The sequence below is a fragment of the Pogona vitticeps genome, chromosome 4, assembly GCF_051106095.1.
Source record: "Pogona vitticeps strain Pit_001003342236 chromosome 4, PviZW2.1, whole genome shotgun sequence".
Classification (NCBI taxonomy): Eukaryota; Metazoa; Chordata; class Lepidosauria; order Squamata; family Agamidae; genus Pogona; species Pogona vitticeps.
The window spans coordinates 6,770,876-6,791,838 of NC_135786.1; the positions used below are offsets into that span (position 1 = coordinate 6,770,876).

General features: G+C 44.3%; 1 protein-coding gene and 1 long non-coding RNA gene across 5 annotated transcripts in view; one reads left to right on the forward strand and one right to left on the reverse strand.

The window, feature by feature from the left end:
* Positions 1–946: 946 nt before the first annotated feature.
* The window catches only part of LKAAEAR1 (LKAAEAR motif containing 1), a 35,033-nt gene continuing 15,016 nt past the window's right edge, over positions 947–20,963 (reverse strand). The window contains exons 1-5 of one of the 4 annotated variants that reach the window (XM_072996716.2): positions 17,017–17,115; positions 15,862–15,958; positions 8,738–9,060; positions 3,960–4,082; positions 947–1,141 (exon numbers count right to left, since the gene is read on the reverse strand). In XM_072996716.2, coding sequence (XP_072852817.2) covers positions 1,079–1,141; positions 3,960–4,082; positions 8,738–9,031 — 480 coding nt within the window. In that variant the 5' untranslated portion in view covers positions 9,032–9,060; positions 15,862–15,958; positions 17,017–17,115 and the 3' untranslated portion in view covers positions 947–1,078. Of the gene's footprint in view, positions 1,142–3,959; positions 4,083–8,737; positions 9,061–15,861; positions 15,959–16,998; positions 17,116–20,963 lie in introns of those variants that run through there. The other 3 variants (XM_072996717.2, XM_078391993.1, XM_072996718.2) reach the window with 3 other exon arrangements.
* On the forward strand, positions 8,968–11,600 carry LOC144588701 (uncharacterized). Its single transcript, XR_013544374.1, has 2 exons — positions 8,968–9,074; positions 11,256–11,600. It is a non-coding gene; the product is annotated as an uncharacterized LOC144588701 (long non-coding RNA).

Consider the following 20,963-nt stretch of genomic DNA (forward strand, 5'->3'; position numbering starts at 1 on the left):
TGCATTTTTTCCCACTGAATACATGGCATGTGAGTCAATGCGTATCAGTCTGAACTCTCTCCCCGCCCCCCCAAATCTGTTGTTTTTCCCTCTGCCATTGGGGCTTCTACCTTTTTTTTTCACAGCAGATACATTTGCATCTGTTGGAGTGGTGTGATTGCTTGAACAGATGTAGCGGAATTTGTAGTTATTTCTGGCCATTCCATCCAGCTTTGCTAGCAGTGGATGAGAGAGGCTGAATCCTCTCCTCCCCACATCTGGTGCCTGGGTCTGCTTCTTTCTCTCTTCCTTTCCTCTTCTTTATTTTCTTTTTCTTTTCTTTTAAAAGCTGGCTGACCTAGCACCGAAGTAGGGAAGGAAGTGGGAATGAGGCTTTAAGGCAGCTGTACTGTAGTTGTGCCTGCTGGAAACCTGCACAGCCAGAGCAGAGCAGAACTACCTTCTGGAACAAGGCTAAAGGGGAAAAATGCACTAAAATGGTGGCATATAAATCAAAACAATCCATAAAATAAATACATTTAACAGTCTACAGCTTCCTGGCTGATCTGGGAAGTGAAGTGCAAGAAGCCAAGGCGGCAGCTAGCTGCTGGAAGGATGATTGTGTAATGAAAGACAAGGCGTTTGCACATACCCCTTAGCCACCTCATGACTGGACCCAAGAACCCGAAACTATACTGGTGGAGATTTCTCAAAATTTATTTCCACCCTTGAATTATTTTCTTTATTTTATTAATCACTCTTCTGCTCAAAGCGAAGCCGTATAATGTTCAAAGGTGTGTATGTGATTGCAAAGCGTTATTTGAAAACATTTTTTTACACCTAACCATGCAGAATAACAGCTCTGGCCACCTGTGTTTAAATTGCTTTCTGAAAGCAATTTCTCCTTCACCAAATGGAACGAGGGATGGCCATAACCTGTACGGACAAATTTTCAACAGAGAACCAGTTTTCAGCGACTGATAATAACCCACATAGTTTATTGAACCACAGTTGTAGCCCCCCCAGAGTTTTCATATCTGGTTGACTTCTTTCCATCCGTGTCTTGCTCCCCTTATATGGCACGGTTCTACTCAAGAGTTCAGTGCCTTCTGATAAAGATCTCGCCAGTTTCATCCTCAAGTATTTCTTCAATCCGGCCTCTCTGGAAAACAAATTAAAGAAAGGAAAATGACATCGGAGAGCAATGGAATTCCCAGATATATTTAGAAGCCTATTCATTCAAAATCTTGACAGAGTTGGGACAAAGGGAGAAAACCGGTAAAGGCAGGATTGCTGCGTTTATCTGAAATAAGCAGGAGTCTTTTATTTGTCTAGTCATACGATTATTTTCACAAATTAATAGTCTAAACAATTTTTGATGTGTTGCCAAAGGCATTTTGCAAATGAATAGCAGAAGCGAATTCAGGGTTTTAAACCCCATGCTAGAAGTTATTTCTACCTTTCATTCTGGCAGGGAGACAACTTTTAAAAGCATAGTCTTTAAAACAATGCTGTTTCTCCTCCTTGGGTCTCCAAAGTGCTTTTTTAAAAACAACTCAGAACTGGTTAAGCAATGTGACATTTAGACGTATGCCGCACGGGGCTTAAATTGAGCCAGGAAATTTCCCGGCGGTGGTTCAGTCCTGAGATACATGTGGTTAGTGTTCGCGATCAAGATTCCTTTGAGCATGTGCCCGACTGTGTCTCCTACAGCATGGACCCACCTCAGCCACACACTATCAGGTTTCTAGACAGAGTGGGGTGAGCGATTGGTGCTGAGCTTCGGAATTTCTCTTTTCAAAATGCAACTACAGTAGATCCAGCTTTGTGTGCCAATGGATATATATCTGTGAAAGTCAGAATCATCCCAGCCAGTTGTGGGTGCCACCATTTTATATATTCCCTCCCTCCCTCTCTCTTTTTAAAATTAGCCTTCCTTGCCTCCAAAATGCTCAAGTTGGTGTACATGGCTGTCCTTCTCAGCTGTAACTGCACACAGACCTGTGATGTTAGCCAGCCTGCAAGTGTGACCGGCCCATGCTCACTCAGTCTGTTTCAAAGTCCCACGGGATTTGAACCCAGGTCTCCTAAATCCCAGCCAATACATCACACTTGCTATCTCACTAGAGAAAGCCCAGAGTCCTGCTTTTGGGATTTCTATCTGCTAAGTTGGTTTTTTAGAGTAAAGATGAAAAAGTTTGATAGCGGATCTGTTTCATCGAGATATGTAGAGTGGAGAAAGTTGGTTTCTTGGACAATTTTACAGACACGCTGGGCAGGTTCTGGGGGGGGGGTGCAGTAAAAAAAGGAGGAATTTCTCCAACCTCCATATAAGGACCTTTTTTACATGGTCAGTCTGGCTCCCAGTGGTTTGCCAGACCAATAAATAACAGCACCCCAGAGAAGAAGCACAAACTGAATGGAACGAACAAAATGCTTTACCATTCACTAATCTGTTTCAACCAACTGCTAACAAGATTCTCCAAATCAAAATACTGTACAGTGATGACAGCTAGGGATGGGAGGGGTTTTTTTTGTATTTTATTTCTTGGACTACAAATCCCATAATTCTCCATTGTGGTTGTTCTACGTCTCACACACACCTTTGGAAGTAAAGCTTCAGGTGGAAAAGTTTGAGGGTTAGCTTCCTCCAGGTCTACCCAGGCTTCCTGATCCTGCCCCTGGGAGCTTTCTTTATGAACAAGAAGCTAGGTGGAAATCTGAAAATCTCGTTTCTAGTGACAGCTGTTCTCCTCCTCGTTGTTCTAGGCATTTTTATGCCGGAGGAAGATGGCCTCTGTATGCATTGCCACGAATCATCATCATTAAATCAATCCATCAAGTCCTTTTCTTCTGCCACCACTTAGTCTCTTCTGTCAGAGTTAAAGCACTGGAAATGCCTCTTAAGAAATGATGGGACAGAAAAAAGCCAGCTCTCTGTTCTTTCGGTGCGCTTTCCGACTTCGTATTACAGGGTGCAGGCAGCCCTCAAGGCAGAAAGATTGATTGATCTCGGGATAGAATTAAAACAGAGCAGTAAAGCAAAAGCATATTGGTATTTTTGATCTCCAAGCAGAAAGTGTTAAAAACCAGGCCAGAATATAAATGTTTTTTGTCGCTTATATAAAATCACCATGTTGCATAGCTGGGGTGCTGTGACAAGACACAATCTTGTTCCATGTACCCACCAGCTGAAGCTCTTCAGGTTATGAGCCATACAAGAAGGCTTCTGATGTCAATCACTACCCATTGCACAGGTTCATATGGATTGCAGATTTATGGGTGACGTTGTATTGGGTGGGAAACCGTGCTGCCTAAGACACATTTATACACTGTTTCATGAGTTGCCATATCACCAGCTTAAAGGCAAAGGTTCCCCTTGACATTTAGTCCAGTCGTGTCCGACTCTAGGGGGCGGTGCTCATCACCGTTTCCAAGCCGTAGAGCCAGCGTTTGTCCGTAGACCATTTCCGTGGCCACGTGGCCAGTGTGACTAGACACAAAATGCCATTACCTTCCCACCAAGGTGGTACCTATTTATCTACTTGCATTTTTGCATGCTTTTGAACAGCTAGGTCGGCAGGAGCTGCGACAAGCGACGGGAGCTCCCTCCATTGCGTGGATTCGATCTTAGATGGCTGGTCTTCTGACCTTGCAGCACAGAGGCTTCTGCAGTTTAACCTGCAGCACCACCATGTCTCTATCAGCAGCTTAGTCGGAGCCAAAAGCAGCTCCTTCTCCTCCCTCTGCCCCTCCTCCCCTTCTTCTTCCTCCTCCTCTTCTTCTTCTGGCACACGGCCAGAATTTAGTCTACTTTTTTGGGGGAAATACAACTCCCAAAGGTTTCCCAGCATAGTCATTGGGCAAAGTATGTTCCCCTCTCCCAGTTCTGAATCAGGTCATGGAGAGAGAGAGAGAGAGAGAGAGAGAGAGAAAGGGCAAAAGTGCTTTGCGGAGAAGATTCCCAATCCAGCAAATACCTGAACGGTGTCCATGCAGTCCGATAATTTTGCAAGGTGCCTCCTAGGGGGAAGGAAGACTTCTAGTCTCACGGCACCCTTGGCGTTCCTCTGGAAGGAGATGAGGAAATTGATCTCTTGTGCCTAGGTTGAAAAAGAAAACACAGTGATTGTCCACGTGAAATTGACGTTGACCAGACTGAGTGATCTGAACCCGTGTTCCCCACCTGATACCTTGGATGAGTTAAGTGGTCTTGATAACAGCTCCAGAATTGTCACATTCCAGGGACTGTAGGACTTTCCAAACTTTTAACTCAAAGCTCTCTTTCTGGCCATGAAGATGCCAAAAATTCAACGCTACCTCTTCTGCACCAGGATTGGGGACCTAGGATTATGGTCTTCAGATTACATGTCAGGGATGATGGATGGGACCTGGAGTTCAATGTCATCTGGAGGAAAAATTGTTCCCTACCAGGATTGGCTCAGAAAAAAAAGTGCTCTGCTGCTGATTCTGAGCTGTGAACTATGCGCTAGAACAGTGGTTTGTTACTCGGATGCTTTTGAACTGCAACTCCCAGAAACCCCAGACAGGACAGCCGGTGGTGAAGGCTTCTGGGAGTTGCAGTCCAAAACTCCTGAGTAACCCAAGGTTAAGAGGGGGGATTGCTTTTTTTCTCCTCACTACAAGATTTCTCTTCCCAGGACTTTTCGCATTGGGAAACCTTTCCAGCAATCCTGCAAGATTTCTCAGAAGTTTTATGGGTTTTATTTTTCTTTTCTCTGAAAGAAATGCCATGCTGCACAGGCTGATTGCCGTCTCTCTAGAGAAGGGATTGCCTGCACAGGATTCTCCTGGAAAAAGCAGAAGAAGCTATGCAGGATTGTTATGATTCCTGAGCAGAATGCCATCTCTTCTGTGCAGGATTCACCTGGAAATGGCATGGGCACTGAATAATTGGACAGGTTTGCATATAGAAAAAAAAAGGCTGACAAATGAAATGAAAGTGAAAGACTAGGGTCTTATTTTCCCGGAAAGTTGTGAAATTTCACTGATGACGAAGAAAGTCTTGGCAGGGAATCTCGGAACGGCAAGACCTCAAAAATTGCAATGAATGCTAAATTTTATAATTACCTGTCCCATCCTAACAGAACAAATGTCACTTGTATTTGAGCTCCAGTGAATTAGTGGGATGTGTAATGAACTAGCTCAGTGCCAAATACCCCGTCAATTTTATTGGTCTTATATGCAACTAAGGTTGCAGCCACACTAGCCATAAGAATCACATTTCAGCATCATTTAAACCAATTTAGATTTTATCATTCACACAGTGCACAAGTGAAATCGATTCATACAGGCTGCAAAGTGAGTTTTGTTTTTTTCTTTTCAAGTGGCCAGCAGGAGCTTTTTAAAATACTATGCTTCTAAAACCGATTCGATTCAATGTGGCTTTGTGGAAATGAACCAGTTTCAGCCAAAACTGCTTTAAATCACCGGAAATAAATCAATTTCCATTCAGTGCATGTGAACGCGGCCACCGGTTTAAATACCACGTGACTTGAACCTGTTTTTTAAAAAGTCTGAACTGAAATGGATTCAAATCGTCCATGTGACCCAGGCTGGTCCCGGCTGTTTGCAGATGGGGATCAAAAGGACCAGGGGACAAATAAGAAGGTCACCGTCTCAGAAATATGGTCTGCTTTGTTTTTGAAATGCGTCTTTGTCCATGTTAAGCTGGTTTTTGAAGTCTGCAAAGCCAGGTGTTGTTTATTCCCAGTTAAAGCCCCTCTAACAATGTTTTGTCTTGCGAGCCAGAAAAGTGTCAAGCTAGCATGGGGTGAAGGAGCAGGAAGGAATGCTGGACAGTAGCGACCGCCAGACCTCCAACCCAAGGTTGCTAATTATAGCATATGTCTTGCGAGAGCTGTAAATAATGGCAGCCGGAGAGTTACACTAGGAGCCAAGTTATGATATCATGTTGTTCCGACATGAAAGAGAAAATGTTTTCCTCGGGGCGGTCTGGGCTAAAATAAGCAACTTATTTTCTTCCTTTCTGGAACTAGCTTTCTCACGAGGATTACAGAGGGAAACTTGGCTGGGTTTTGTAAACCCCTGAATATGAGGATTACAGGGAGGAGGAGGGGTGCGCTGGCAAGCCTCCACAGATCCGGAAGAAGCTTCCCCAATGTCCGCTTCCAGGCAGGACAGTCCAGTGAAGATGCTAATCTCTCATCTGGGCTGGAACCAAGAATGATAGACATTTTACCCACATGTCCTGGACATCTCTGGCCACAGTCCCAGAGACAGGTGCTTCCACTGGCTAAATATTCCTGTATTCTCAGGAGAAAATATATATGTATTTCACAAGTTCTCATTGTTTAGTCATTAAGTTGTGTACAAGTCTTCATGACCCCATGGACCAGAGCACGCCAGGCCCTCCTGTTTTCCACTGCCTCCTGGAGTTGGGTCAAATTCATGTTGGTTGCTTTGGTGACCCTGTCCAGCCATCTCATCCTCTGTCGGTCCCTTCTCTTCTTGCCTTCACACTTTCCCAACATCAGGGTTTTTTCCAGGGAGTCTTCTCTTCTCATGACATGGCCAAAGTGTTGGAGCCTCAGCTTCAGGATCTGTCCTTCCAGGGAGCATTCAGGGTTGATTTCCTTCAGAACAGAAAGGTTTATTCTCCTTGCAGTCCAGGGGACTCTCAAGAGTCTCCTCCAGCACCACAATTCAAAAGCATCATTTCATCGGTGGTCAGCCTTCTTTATGGTCCAGCTCTCACTTCCATACATTGCTACTGGAATAAACATCACTTTGACTATGCGGACCTTTGTCGGCTAGGTGATGTCTCTGTTTTGGAAGATGCTGTCTAGGTTTCAAGTGCTAGAAGAGGCCAAATCCAAAATCAGGGAGCAATACCTTTATCAGGACCAACTACAATCCAAGTCACATGCAGGTGTTCCACTTGCTGCTGTTTTCACGGTTGCACCTCAGCAACGTTTTCCACATCTCAGTGTGGTCTTTGCCACAGGCGGTGAGATACCGCCACGGATCATCCCTCACTCAGCATGCCTCAATTTACATCTGTGGTTTGAGTTTAACTGCAAATCTCCAGGGATTAAGACATGATGGGTTTTTGGTTTTAGACTTACATGGCTCTCCTCAAGATTTTGATCATCAGTCATGGGTGAAAAGCGATCAAGAACTTGAAAGCTACATCATTTATGAAGTTACGATTGATTCTAATATAGATATTATGGACCCCCTGTGGATCTGATAATCTTGTTTTATATCTATGGATTCACTAGGCTTTTTCTTTTGGGCGGGGGCAAGCATCCTATTTAGAGTATATCTTTGCCCTCTTTCCAGTGAGAAATCTCCTCAAAACTGAGGTAAATTTCTTGCCATTTCCAATTTCCTTTCCACCCACAATATTTACAATTTAAATGTCTTTTTGATGGCTTAATGCAATTCTTGATGATGATCTTTTGATGGTAATCAGGGGCAACTTGATGGCATAGAACAACAAAAACAATGGATTTTTAAAATGATAATTGTCAGTGAATTGCTTTTGTGTCTACTGGCTTTTTCATATTACTTGTTCTAACATGGTGAGCTGCCTTGGGCCCCCTTACCAAGAGAAAGGAGGCCTATGAATGACATCAAATGAACAAACAAATGAACGAATATATATATTTTTAAAAAACTAGGGGGGCATTTTGGGTGATGTTTGCAATCTTTAGAAAGACGCAGGGAAAGAAAATTAAGGACCACCAAATTCACCTGTTCCTTCTCCAGAGACTTAAAGTACGTTCCTGGGGACTGGACCTAGGACTCTAGACAAGAACATTCTAATCTGGCTCCTGTGCATGTGCAGAGTGTAAGTCTGGCTGGTGTCTGTTAAGTGAGTGCAGAACCCATGTATGCCTTGTCTGCACGTGTACAGGGACTTCATAAACACAGTTTGATGGACAAGGTGTAGATTGGGAACATTCGTTGTCCAGAGCTTGGAAAAGTTACTCTCATAGATGACAACTCCCTGCATCCCATGGCCCTCCTGATCTGGGAAGAGGGGAGGATTCTGGCATGCGTAGTTTACAAAGTAACTCTCCAAAGCTTTGCAGCCTGCAACCACGATCCTGCTTCCCTCTGCATGTTGAGAGAATGTGAACAGCTCAGAAATGTGAGTTTTTTTGGGGGGGCGCTATAGCTAGAGATGGGCACGGACTGGTTTGTGCCTGCTCGTAAAAGTGGCAACACAGAGGCTGCTGCTCCCTTCCCCTATTTCCTGGCTCAATCAGCCCCTCACCAGGCCCAGCGTGCTAGCTCCCAGCATCATCTCAACTGATCTTCCAGTCCTGGCAGCAGCTTAGGCTTCTCTGGCCCCGCCCTCTTGGCTGATCCGCCACTCAGAACAAAGGGCGGGGCAGAGAAGTCTGGGCTCTTGCTCCTGACTGGGAGATTAACTGAGGAGGTGGGGAAAGCTAAGCCACTGGGCTTGGTGAGGGGCTGATTGAGGCAGAGGAGGCTGGGGAGGGGAGCCTCAGCTCTTGTGCTGCCACCTTTGTGAACCAGCACGAACTGGGACAAACCGGTTCTTGCCCATCTCTACTCCTGGATCCAGTAACCTCTTTTTTCCGGGGGGAAAAAAGAGGAAGTAACTTTTCCAAACTACATGCAATGGCAGTGTGAAAAGTTCTTCTGAAGGCTGCATTGTAACCAAGCTTCGACGACCCATCACGGAGAGCCCACAAATGCCCATCGTCTCCTCCAGCTTTCCTTATCACCCCAAGGAACTCACCCTCAAGTTCTGATACTGAAGCCGCGCGTTTCGAAGGCGATTCCGAGCCTCGGCAGCCTTGAGGATCCCGATGAGGTTTTTCTGTTCTCCTTCCTTTTCCTTTTCGTCGACGCCCTTCCTGTCCTTCAACAAAACAGCCGCCAGCATTTCCTTCACTTTCGGATCACTGGGGTCGGCGAACGCCAAGTAGCGAGCTGTCTGCTTGGGCAACATCTTGTTTGCATCGGAGGTGAGGGAAGTCCTCTTGAACCGTGCGATCGATTTGCCCCTCTGGAGAGCTTCCCCTTTCGACATCTTTCTTTGCACCAGGATTGGGTCAGAGGCTAGATAGTGAAAGGTAATGTTGCTTCAAAAAACTATTTTGCATTTATATAATCCTTTTTTGTATATATATATGATTATCCTGTAATTACAGTAATGCTGGAGGAAAGCTTTGCAGATATCCTGGGCTCCTAGAAAAAATGAACAAATGAGTCCTAAATCAAATCAAGCCTGAACTCTCTCTGGAGGCAACAATGTTGAAACTGAGGCTGTCCTCCATTGGGCACCTCCTGAGAAGGCAGGATTCTCTGGAAAAGACAATCATTCTGGGAAAGGCAGAAGGTAGCAGGAAAAGAGGAAGACCAGATATGAGATGGACTGACTCCCTAAAGGAAGCCATAGGCTTGTGTTTGCAAGAGCTGAGCAGGACAGTTGAGGACATTTTGGAGGTTGCTGATTCCTAGGGTCACAAGTCAACAGTGACTTGACAGCACATAACAACAACAAAGGACAGACCAATTATTGTTGATCTGTGCAAATTGTTCTTCAGGACTACAAGACAGTAGCTGTAGCAATTCTTCAAATGCACAGAGTGGAACCACCTCGCCTAGAACTGCCTGGAAAGATCTGAACGATGAGTGTCCTTGGGCCAAGAGGCAGAAGTGTTAAGTCCCATCGCATTCCCTCCAAGATGCAACTCTCTCCATATGTTACACGTAATATAGCAGCCTTCCCCAAATGGGTGCCCTGCGGTTGGTCTGGATTAGGGTTCCCATCATCCCCAGGCAGCTACCCATTTGGCATCTGGTAAATTCAGAACCTTCAGAAGAAGGCCACAGGGAAGGCAGGGAGAGTTGTATACCTCAGGTGGTTCTGGAAACTTGCCCCATGGTTTTCAATTACAGTGGTGCCTCGCTAGACGATGATAATATGTTCCACTGAAATCGCTGTTTAGCAAAATCATCGTCTAGCGAAAAGCATTTCCCCATTGGAATGCATTGAAACCTGTTTAATGCGTTCCAATGGGGAAGAATCGTCGTTGTCTAGCGAAGATCGGCCATAGAAAAGCCTCTTTGCGAACCGCCGATCAGCTGTTTAAATCGCTGTCTTGCGAAGCTTAGGTCCCGAAAACACCCATTTTGCGAGCACAGAGGGAGCTGTCAAAATCATTGTCTAACGAAAATCGGTTTGCGAAGCAGGGACCAAACTTTGTCCAGCGAAATTCCCCCATAGGAATCACTGTTTTGCAAATCGCTATAGCGATCGGAAAAAGTTAGTGTCTAGCGAAAAACCTGTCATGCGGGGTAACTGTCTAGCGAGGCACCACTGTAATTGAAAAGGGCCCTGTCTAGCTTCATGTATGAACGCAAGCCTTCAAGGACAAATCTGTACCCAGACAGGAGTCCAGGGCCAAATAAGCCAAGCTCTTTCTTTCAATGGGAGCTTCACAGAGAATCAAAGCCCTAAAAAGCTATTGGGGTTTTTTCAGTCTCGCATGCTGCCTGCAGTTTGAGTGACTTGGAGGGATCTTTCTGGACTAGGGCAACTATCAGTCACTAATCAATCATTCCCTCCTGCCTCTAAATTCAAAGAGAGCACCACTTCTCTGCTGAGTGTTCTCTTTCCACTCGCTTTTGTCTATGGAGGTCTGTGGTTGAAAGCAGTTACATTTGTTAGTTTGCTGCTCAATCTGTTCAACTGTAAGTAAATAAAATATCTAGCTAGTTATTGAGTCTGTAAGTGTCAATTAATGAGGAAAAGGGTGGACTACTCTGGGAATTTTGAAGTTATTCTGCTCTGTGAATCCCGGCACGCCCGCTGCGCTGGTAGGGAATTTTAACCAAAAATTCAAAACTCTGCAACAAAACCATCCCATAATTTTAGATGAGGTTGGGAAACCTGGGTCCCTCCTGATGTCAGATTGCAGCTCTTTCACCACCGTCTCAGCTGCAATCTGGTGACATGCCGAAGGCTACAAGTTACTGCCAGTACCCTCCAGGTAATGCAGCCACTGGCCAACTTTTCTCCAAAAATAGTTTCCAACTTCAGCTTTAGTTCTGGGTGGTAGTTAAGGTTGTTGTTGTTGTTGTTTTTTAAAAAAAAACACTTGCTTGTGTTTTATGAAATATTGGAGTCATCTGGTTTTATTCTCCTCTCTGTTCGAAATGGTAGGCCTGCAAATTGTTTTATGTCACCCCTGTTCTAGTGAATTGCATTTTAATTGTATTTTATCATTTCCTATTTGTTTGCTATTCAGAGGACAAAGTTATTGGGAGCCACAAAATTCCTTTCCAAGGGAGACACATCTTATTTCCTTGCTAAAGACCTACAGAGACATCAAGGAAGGCATTTTATGAGAAGACATTTTAAACGTGGTGTTTTAATCTGTCTCAGCCTTGTGGATATTTTTTTTTTTTGGTTGCTGGTGCATGTGCTACTGTTTGGGTTGAGTTGCTTTTATGTCAAAGAATAAAGATGTTTTTAGTTGCTAAATCTATTATTTCTGTTGTTAGATGCCTGAAGCTTTTAATTAAAGTATGCTAATGTAAAGTTTCTATTAAAGTATGTTAATCTAAAAGTATAAATATATAGAATAAACAAAGAGTTATCAGTCTGTGCTCCTCATTGGCCAAACCCCTCCGCCTTTGTTATACAAATGGAAGACTGACGCCATAAGATCCATTTGGTTCCAGCTGGCAATTGAAGAGTCACTGCTCCGATTCTCAGGGATGCATGCACCTGCTGCCTTGGCACATGCTCAATAATCCCGGAGGGGACTCCTTAATTGCTGGTTGGAAGTGAGTGAATGCTTCACTATTTGCCTTCTCCCTGTGAAACACAGGCAAAGGATTTGAGTCACAGAAACAAAAGTTCGGCATCAAGCAAAATCAGAGCCTGGAAATATCACCATCACCACTACCACTAGCACTGCCACCATTATTACTGCTGCTGCTACTACTATGACTAGCCTGCAATCACCAGAATCAGGTCATGAAGGACGGGAATTCTGGGATTTGTAGTCCAAGAAAAGGAAGATTTCCTAAATTTGAGCAAAAGCCATCAACACAGTCTTCTTATGCAATTTGCACTGAAACATAGCCCTTTGCTACTCAGCTTATTCTGGGGTTGTTTTCCATAGTTTTTTTTTTACGAGCTACACAAGGTTTCTGTATTGACCAAAGATGGTAGAACACACAACTCAGGTGAAATAGCAACAGGCCACCTTGAGCCTTCAGGGTAGAAGGATGCGACATAAAGACAATAGAGTCTATTGAGTAGAGAAAGCGATGATGAGTCAACCATAGCTTAGGGCAGAGAATCGTGTTGCGGGAACAGAATAATTTTGGGGGGATCACCATGCCCAGATCAACTCCACGCAGCTTTGGCAATGCTGGCTTAGAGATTTGGGTAGCTGTGGTCATTGTTCCGAGCCCTGGTCGTAAATGTTCCTTCTGATGCCACCTGGGTGGAAGAGCTTCACTTTCCGTTTCCGAGATACGAAGTAATCTCAGGTGGCCTGGCTCAGCCAGATCTTGCAAAATCCCTCTCGAAGCAGCCACTGCCTTCCTGAGGGAGTGACAGGCTGGGAGAACTCCTGCCACTCAGTAATCCGAGTCTCAGAAGGGAGGGGCTCCCCTACTGGAGGTGCGGGGAGGGTTGTGGGAATGGGGACCAAGAGTTCCCTGTGGGCCAGGCTGGGCGTAAGGGCGCAGGTCTCTTTCTCCTAAAACTAGAGGTCTGCCAGCTTTACAGCCGGTCTTTGTTAATGTGCTTTTAATTGCCTCTCCATGGGAAGCCCTTTGCAGCTGATGTTTCTCACTGTCTGGAAGCCAGCATCCTCCTCTCCTAACTGCTGCCAATTAACTGTAATGTTGGGGTTGATTGAAGGGTTGACTGGCAGGGGGACTTGAGCTGTGAGACTCGCTGTCAAGTTGGACTTAAGTTGCACCAGTGACTTGACTCAGACTTGACTTTGTTTTTTTTAATTTTTTCTTTTCTGAACTTCACTCACGACTCGGAACCCAGCCACCCCTCCCTTTTTTTCTGGGGAAAAAAAGAGTTTGTTTTTAATAGGGACTTAGACTTGGGGCTGGGAGTTGGCAGTCTTAAAATACTGCTGCATATCTGCATAAGTAAACAAGGAAGTAAACAAGGAAGGAAGGAAGTAAACAAGGAAGGAAGGAAGGAAAGAAAGAAAGAAAGAAAGAAAGAAAGAAAGAAAGAAAGAAAGAAAGAAAGAAAGAAAGAAAGAAAGAAAAAGGGAAAGAAAGAAAGGAGGAAGAAAGAAAGAAAGAAAGAAAGAAAGAAAGAAAAAGGAGGGAGGGAGGAGGAAAGAAGGAAGAAAAAAGGAAAGGAAGGAAGGAAGGAAAGAAAGAAAGGAAGGAAGAAGGAAAGAAAGAAGGGAGGGAGGAATGAATGAGGGAGGGAGGGAGGGAGGGAAAGAGGGAGGTTGACTCTTTAAGAGAACTTTGTATAATTGTTACTGATACTACTGCAGCCCTACAGCATAAAACACATCAGATGTTCCTGATTAAAAAAGAAAAGAGGAAGTGTTTTTTTGAATGAAAACACAGGAGCCTTTAGCTAGAATTTCGTCCCTGGCAAGGGGACCACATTGCTCCAGTTCAGAGTCAGCTTTTGTGTAGCCTGTGACCTGAGAAACGCTTTTGTGTGGCTTGCGATGCGAGGAAAGCCATGTGTCGTCTGACCAACTGTGGCAGCAAGTTGGAACTGACTTCTAGTGACCCTCATCGGGCTTTCAAGGCAAGTGAGATATTTAAAGAGTGGTTTTGCCAGTTCCACTCCCCCCCCCCAATTTGTTTCCATGGCTGAGCGGGGATTCGAACTCTGTTCTCCAGAGTCCCGGTCCATCACTCTATCCATTACACCACACTGAAGAAGCCAATTGCTCTTGAGCATCTGTCATTTGAAGGGGTTCCTGCCACATATAACCAAACTCTCAGAAACACAAACAGATTGGTGGCCAATGGATTTGTTTTTCTCGTGACATTTTGTTCCAGGACTGAAACTTTTTTTAAAAAGAAAAGAAATCAATCTTCCAGAGACATTTGCCTTGGGGGACATCATCTGTTAAGATCCTTCTGGGCAGCATGTGGAAATGGGTTTGCCTGTACGTGCATCTCATGAGCTATGTGCATAGCTGAAATTATCAGGTGTAATAATACTTAAATTGTCTCCCAGCAGCCTGCTACTCTCTGGAGTCATTTGGATTCTCCACACACCCCACAACATATTTGCGCTGGGGCTCAGATATTTACCTCCAGGATGTCAATTTACACATTATCATGCATCACTCAAAAGGACAACAAAATAGGATATTGGTTTGCATAGAACCACATATCCCAGCTTGGTTGCATAGCTGTAAAATCAGCGATGTTTTTCATACATTAGTGGGGAAGATAGTAAAATGATCATGTGCTTATTGAGTTTCTGTTCTGTGCTTCTACCTGTGGATGGGCAGGTTCAAGAATTACCTCTTTATAGTAAAATGTTGAGATATCCGGTGTGGTGTATAGCGCAGTGGTTCCCAACCTTGGGTCCCCACATGTTCTTGGACTAAAACTCCCAGAAACCTTCACCACCAAGCTGTGCTGGCCAGGATTTCTGGGAGTTGCAGTCCAAGAACATTTTGGGACCCAAGGTTGGGAACCAGTGGTGTAGTGGGCAGAGTGATGGACTCAGAAGGCCTGGATTCATATCCCTGCTCAGCTGTGGAAACTCGTTGAGGGTATCTCACTTATCTTGAAATTCCTACTAGGGTCACTATAAGGGAGTTCTGACTTGGTCGTGCAGAACATGGTGGAATGGACAGCCAAAGATGGAATTCAGAAGGATGCCAACAAATTGGGGAAAGTTCAGAGGAGGGCAACGAGGATGATCAAGGACTGGAAACCAAGCCCTATGAGGAAAGACTGAAAGAACTGAGCAGGTTTAGCCTTGAGAAAAGAAGAGATAGGATACCACTCTTCAAATACTTGAAAGATCATTATAGAGGAGGAACAGGATCTTTCCCCCATCATCCTGGAGTGCAGGACACTCAACAATGGGCTCAAGCTACAGGAAGCCAGGTTTAGGAAAAACGTCTTAACTGTTAGAGCAGTATGCCGATGGAACTAATGATCTTGGGAGGTGGTGAGCACCCCAGCACTGGAGGCATTCAAGAGAAAATTGGGCAACCCTCTGTCAGGTCTGCTTTGACTTGCATTCTTGCCTTGAGCAGGGGGTTGGGCTTGATGGCCTTATAGGACCCCTCCTGACTCAGTGATTCTCTTCTTCTTCTATGAAAGCTGTTAACAAGCCATTTTGGCACCTGGCGCAATTGTCAGTGTCCCCCACCCACTCCACCACGAGATATGGCCTCCGATGAAAAAGGAGAAGAATTAGAAAGTTTGGTCTTTCCAAAAAAGGAAAGAAAGGAAACAGGAAAAGGAAAGTGAAGAAGGCCAATAGGTATCACTGTTTATATTCCTTGTGCCAATAGGTTCACTGCTGAAATGTGATGTAGGCTAAATTTTGGTGCCATAGGGCAAAACCCCAGTTACATCACCCTCGTTTCACCTCTGCCAACAAGTTTTCAAATGGAGAACCCTTTTGGAAGGAGAACCAACCTTTGTCAAACAGCTCAACTGCCCTCTTAAAAAAAGGACAACTATCTCTCTTATTCTTAGAATAACTCCAGCACAAGGAGATGCCTTCTTCTGGACTCATAGCTTAGAACAGTTACTTTTGTAGAGTACAGCTTCCAGACCCCTGCCAGCCACCAGAGCTGGTACTGTAAGATGAACTACCAACAGACTTTTGCTAGGAGGGTTTTGGCCATTTAAAAAAAAAAATACACCTACCTTTGGAGGAATTCAATGTAGTTTTATCGACTTAGTTATGAAATATGTTGCTGTCTTCTAGCAGGTTCTTAGGATCCAGCGTAGGATAATACTTCTTCTGTTGGTCAAACAAACAAACAGGAACACTAAATCACATTTTGCTTTTTCTTTTGAGGTGGTGGAACAGAACATAGGAATACAGTCAACTGCCTTATATTGAGTCAGGACTTTGGAACCTCAAAATTCTTGTTACTTCTGAATACAGCAGCTCTACAGAGTGTCTGGCAGAATATTTTCTTACCTAGAGATCCTTTTTTGTTCCCTGGTGGTCACCCATCTAAGTCCTAACCAGACCTGGTCCGAGTTAGCTTTTGAAATTATGTGATGAGCAGAGAAATAAAGCAGTCAACGCTGCAATCAATGTCCCTATCAAGGGGCCACCACCGAGCAGGGACAAAATGAAACAGCACAAACTTGAACAGAAGTCCCACTCCCCAGCTGGCTCTCGGTTCTGTTCCAATATCTAGAGCTGATAAAATGCAGTGAGGGTTTTTTTTTTTTTTTTTGGACTACAGATCCCAGAATCCCACTAGCAACATAGCCACCGGTCATGCTGAGAACATGTGGGGGTTCTTGTCCAAATATCTCTCCTAGGGCTGCCAGTCTCATGCCAGGATTCCGATATGCCTTGTGACCCAAGTGTGATCGAATTCTGTCCGGAACCATGGGCTTTAGAACGCTCCTCACATCGCAGGACAATTTAAAAGGCAATGAAGCAGAACACATTATTTTCTTTAAAAATGTTATTTTTTCTTATGGAAAGGAATTTTTTTTAAATGTTAGAAAAGAAGGATCAAGAAGTCCTTTTGAAAAGAAAAGGAAAAAAAATCCACCACCTTTTTTGGACAACTCTTTCCAGAATCTGCTTGGGGCCAGGGGATTCTGGGTTTTGTAGTCCAAAGGGGGGGAAGTCCATTGCCAAGCTCTGCTAACAGCAAGTCCATTGGGATTTTTCTGTTTCCCAAAATGTTCTGGACCAATAAGGAGTAATATATCCATGGGGGAAACCATAGAGGGGGCGCCAGGACGGAAGGCCAGGGAGCCAGGCCCCCTCGTCCTTTAAAAAAATTCCCCTCCCTTTCGTCCCTTTCTTCTCACCTTGCTGCCTCTTCTTACCTACCAACCAAGCATCCTTTTCCTGCTCCTCACTGAGTCTCGCCTCGCCTGCCTTTTGGGTCCAAGCCCTTGAGTTTACAACAGTCTCCATAGTAACCCAGCTGCCGGGCAACTTAGACAATAGCAGCAAAGAGCCTTCCCCTTTCCTCCCAGCTCCCATGCAACCGGACCCAGCCACTCATAGTCTTGCTGACGGAATAGGAAAAGTCCCAAGACTTTTTCCTGCCCGAGGCAAAATGGCAAATAGCTTTTGTCCCCACCAGGGGGTGCCAGACAGGCCTTTTTTCCTTGCCCAAAGGCCAAATTCCCACCCAGAGCATGTCATACCATCCTCACAATAATGATGATCATATATTTCAAGAGTGTTTCCAATGTACTTTTCATTTTAAAAAGAGCCCCAAACAGCTCTTTTTAAAACCATCAAACAAATACAATAGAATCAGTCGCTAAAAAAAACACACCCCAAAATAACAAAGTAATTTTAATATTTGTGAGAAATAATCCCTATGAAGAGGGTAGACGCAAAGGAGCGATAGAAAGGACTGGGGACTTCATGAACAGCGTAATGGCAGGAGTATTGTTCATTTATTTAATTTGCTTCATTTTTAAAGAGACGTAAAATGCTTTCCATTCTGGTTTCAGAAAAAAACCTGTTTAAAATAGCTGCAGCTACAAAGAAAATAAGTAATAATATTGACATTAACAGACGGTGCTGTCTCATGCTTTCTTGGAGGTGGGGGGTACTGAGGTGAAATGGTTAATAGGAGGAAAGCATTCTTCATACCCACAACGAGCCCCAACAGCAGTAGGATATGTCTTTTTAAGGTAACTAAAGTAACTGCTTTAGTTACTTTTAGGAAACACAAAATCAAAGAATTACTTTCAAACATTTATCACTGCAGTAACTAACTACTTGTACAGCATGGAACTTCAGTGATAACTAATTATTTTTTAAAAATGGAATTTGAAATCCATTTGGAATTCTACAATGTAAATTCCTTGTGAGTGTGTTAGAACTGCTATGGTGCTCTCATGCAGAGGTGGAAAAGTCATTTTTTGAACTACAGTTCCCAACATCCCCAACAAATGGTTTCTAGATTTCTAGAGCTGTAATCCAGAAAAAATGAGATCCTGAACGGTGTAGGTAACATAGCAGAGGCATATAGATCTTCTGGCCCTTTCTTTCCTTGTCGAGGAAGATGCATGATATTCTGTTTAAATTATAAAATTCATCCTTGCTTTTGTATCTGGGCATATCAGTTAGATTGTCCATTAAAATAGTCTTTTCTTTTAATTAATGTTTAAGTGGTTTCCCACGTTTCCGCTCCTGAGGAGCCCTGCATGTTGTGTGGGGGGGGTGTCACTTGAGACAGAGGGGCTGAAATCCTGTTGCACAGCTCTGCAGGCACAATGGGGATGACATCAGCACCAGCAGCAAAGGGATCCTTTTGCAAAGTGGTACACACTACTTTGCTGTGTTGTCTATAAGTTGGTGTACCCTGAAATTGCCTTTAAGCATTGGTGGTTTGTCCTTAATCTGCAGTGATTTGCCACTGCTGCTGATGTCGTTCTTGCTGTGCACACAGAGCTTGGCAACAGGATTTTGGCCATGGTGGGGTTTAATGTCATACTGGGGATAGGTCATGTGTTCTGGAGAGATGGCATGGTGTAGTGCACTGGTTCTTAACCTTGGGTTACTCAGGAGTTTTGGACTGCAACTCCCAGAAGCCTTCACCACCAACTGTGCTGGCTGGGGTTTCTGGGAGTTGCAGTTCAAAAACATCAGAGTAACAAAGGTTGAGAACTACTGGTGTAGTGGATAGAGTATCAGACTAGGATTCCAATGTCCTGGGTTGAAATCTATGCTTGGCCATGGAAACTCGCTATAAGAAGGGCAAGGATGGAAGTCTCTCACATACTTTAAAAAACATACGTGGGATGCTGTAACAACAAAATGACACATAGCAACAGTCTAGAAAGTAACTTTCCTAAGTTGTTGTCATTTTTATTTTGCCTGGGAACTCTAGATTCGACTTCTCAAAGGTAAGTGTTCAGAAGGGGGAGTCATTTGGGTGTAAAATAATTACACCCGTTTATAAGCTTTCATACACGGAGTCATTCTGATAGACACAGCATCTCCCCCCCCACCCGCATCCAAACTGTCTGAGCAGTTTCTTACTGCTGCCATTTACATAGTCACTGTGATTTCTAAACTTTGTGTACCTTGGCTCAACGATCTCTGACACTCTCCCTCCCTAGATGTCGAGCTAAGCAGCTACCATGTTCTCAAGACTCACAAAGAGAGTATGGCTCTATAAGAAGCTGACAGCATACACCAAGATCCAGGTCTATGGAGCCTGTGTCCTGAGCACACACCTGTCCTGCAGTGAGTCCTGGATCCTTTGTGCACGGCAGGAGAGGAAGAATCCTTGACGCATTTTTGGTATCATCTGGCAGGACAAAGTTCCAAATAGAGTAGTCCTAGAATGAGCTAGAATTTTTAGCATGTATACATGTGATGTCTACGTTGGCTCGGGCATGTTGTGAGAATCGCTGATGGTTGGATTCCAAAAGATCTCCTGTATGGAGAATTAGTGCAGGGAAATCGCCCCAGAGGGAGACCACCACTGCGATACATGGAGATCTGCAAGCGGGATTTGAAGGCCTTGGAAATGGACCTCAACAGATGGGAAACCTTGACCTCTGAGCGTTCAGCTTGGAGGCAAGCGTTGTATCACAGCCTCTCTCAATTTAAAGAGACCCTTGTCCAGCAGGCCGAGGCAAAGAGGCAGTCCTGAACCCAGCCAAATCAGGGAGCTGGACGGGGGACAGATTGTATTTGTCTTCAATGTGGAAGGGATTGTCTTTGTCTTCAGTGTGGAAGGGATTGTCAATCTCGAATTGGCCTTCTCAGCCACACTAGATGCTGTTCCAAGACCTCCATACAGAGAACGTTACCATCATCTCTTGAGACTGAAGGATGCCTACTTGAAGATTTCTAAACTGATTAGCACTTACTTTTAAAAGAGAACTGTTTGTTCAAGAAAAGAAACTGTTCAATACCAACTTCTTTTTCCCTTTCAGTCCGTCCCTGTTCCTCCACACCCCCATGCAATTGGTTCTTTTGATGGGAAAAATTATACTGGGGTCAGATAAGTGCATCACTCTAGCAGGCAGGATGAACCTGTGAAAAGAACTTGGGAATAAAAATAAGTTTTAGAGCTTTCCAGATATATTGACCCCTTAAAAGCAAAAATAACCATATCCTTATTCTCCTCCTCCTCCTCCTCCTCCTCCTCCTCCTTCACGTTGATTAAGGTTGTGCTGGATGAGAACAGTTTTTCTGGAGACAGGTGTTAGAAGAGCAACAGAAATGTTGAAGACCTCCAAAAGCACCAGCAACATTAGATCTTGCGTAAATTAATTTTTAGAACTCTGATGTCAGGATGGCCCGACATCCCCCAAACTCCACAATCCCCCAAAATTATCTGGTTCGCTTTGGCTGGATCAGAGCAAAAGCCAGACTTTTCCAGCATCTGGTTTCTTGCAGCAGGCATCCAGATGTATCAGAGAAGCCGCCAAATAGGATACAAGATGTACCCATCTCTTTTTTATTTTTACCAGCTGCTGATACTCAGAGACATGCTGGTTCTGATCCTGGTTGGATGAACATGATCAGTGGCAGTAGATTTCCTCCATGGACTTCCTCTTTGTTGTTATGTGCCAACAAGCGGCTTCCAAACAAAGAATTAAGGGCCTCCAGAAGGTCTTATCTTGAAGAAGAGTCTTGCAAACTCAATGGTGCTGTTTCCTTTATTCAGCCAATTCATCTCATTTTAAGTCTTCCCCTTTTCATACTGCCTTCTCCTTTTCCTAGCATTATTGTCTTCTCCAAAGTCTTATCTTCTAGTGATACAATTGTTTCTCTTTAAGCAGTTTTGGACCAA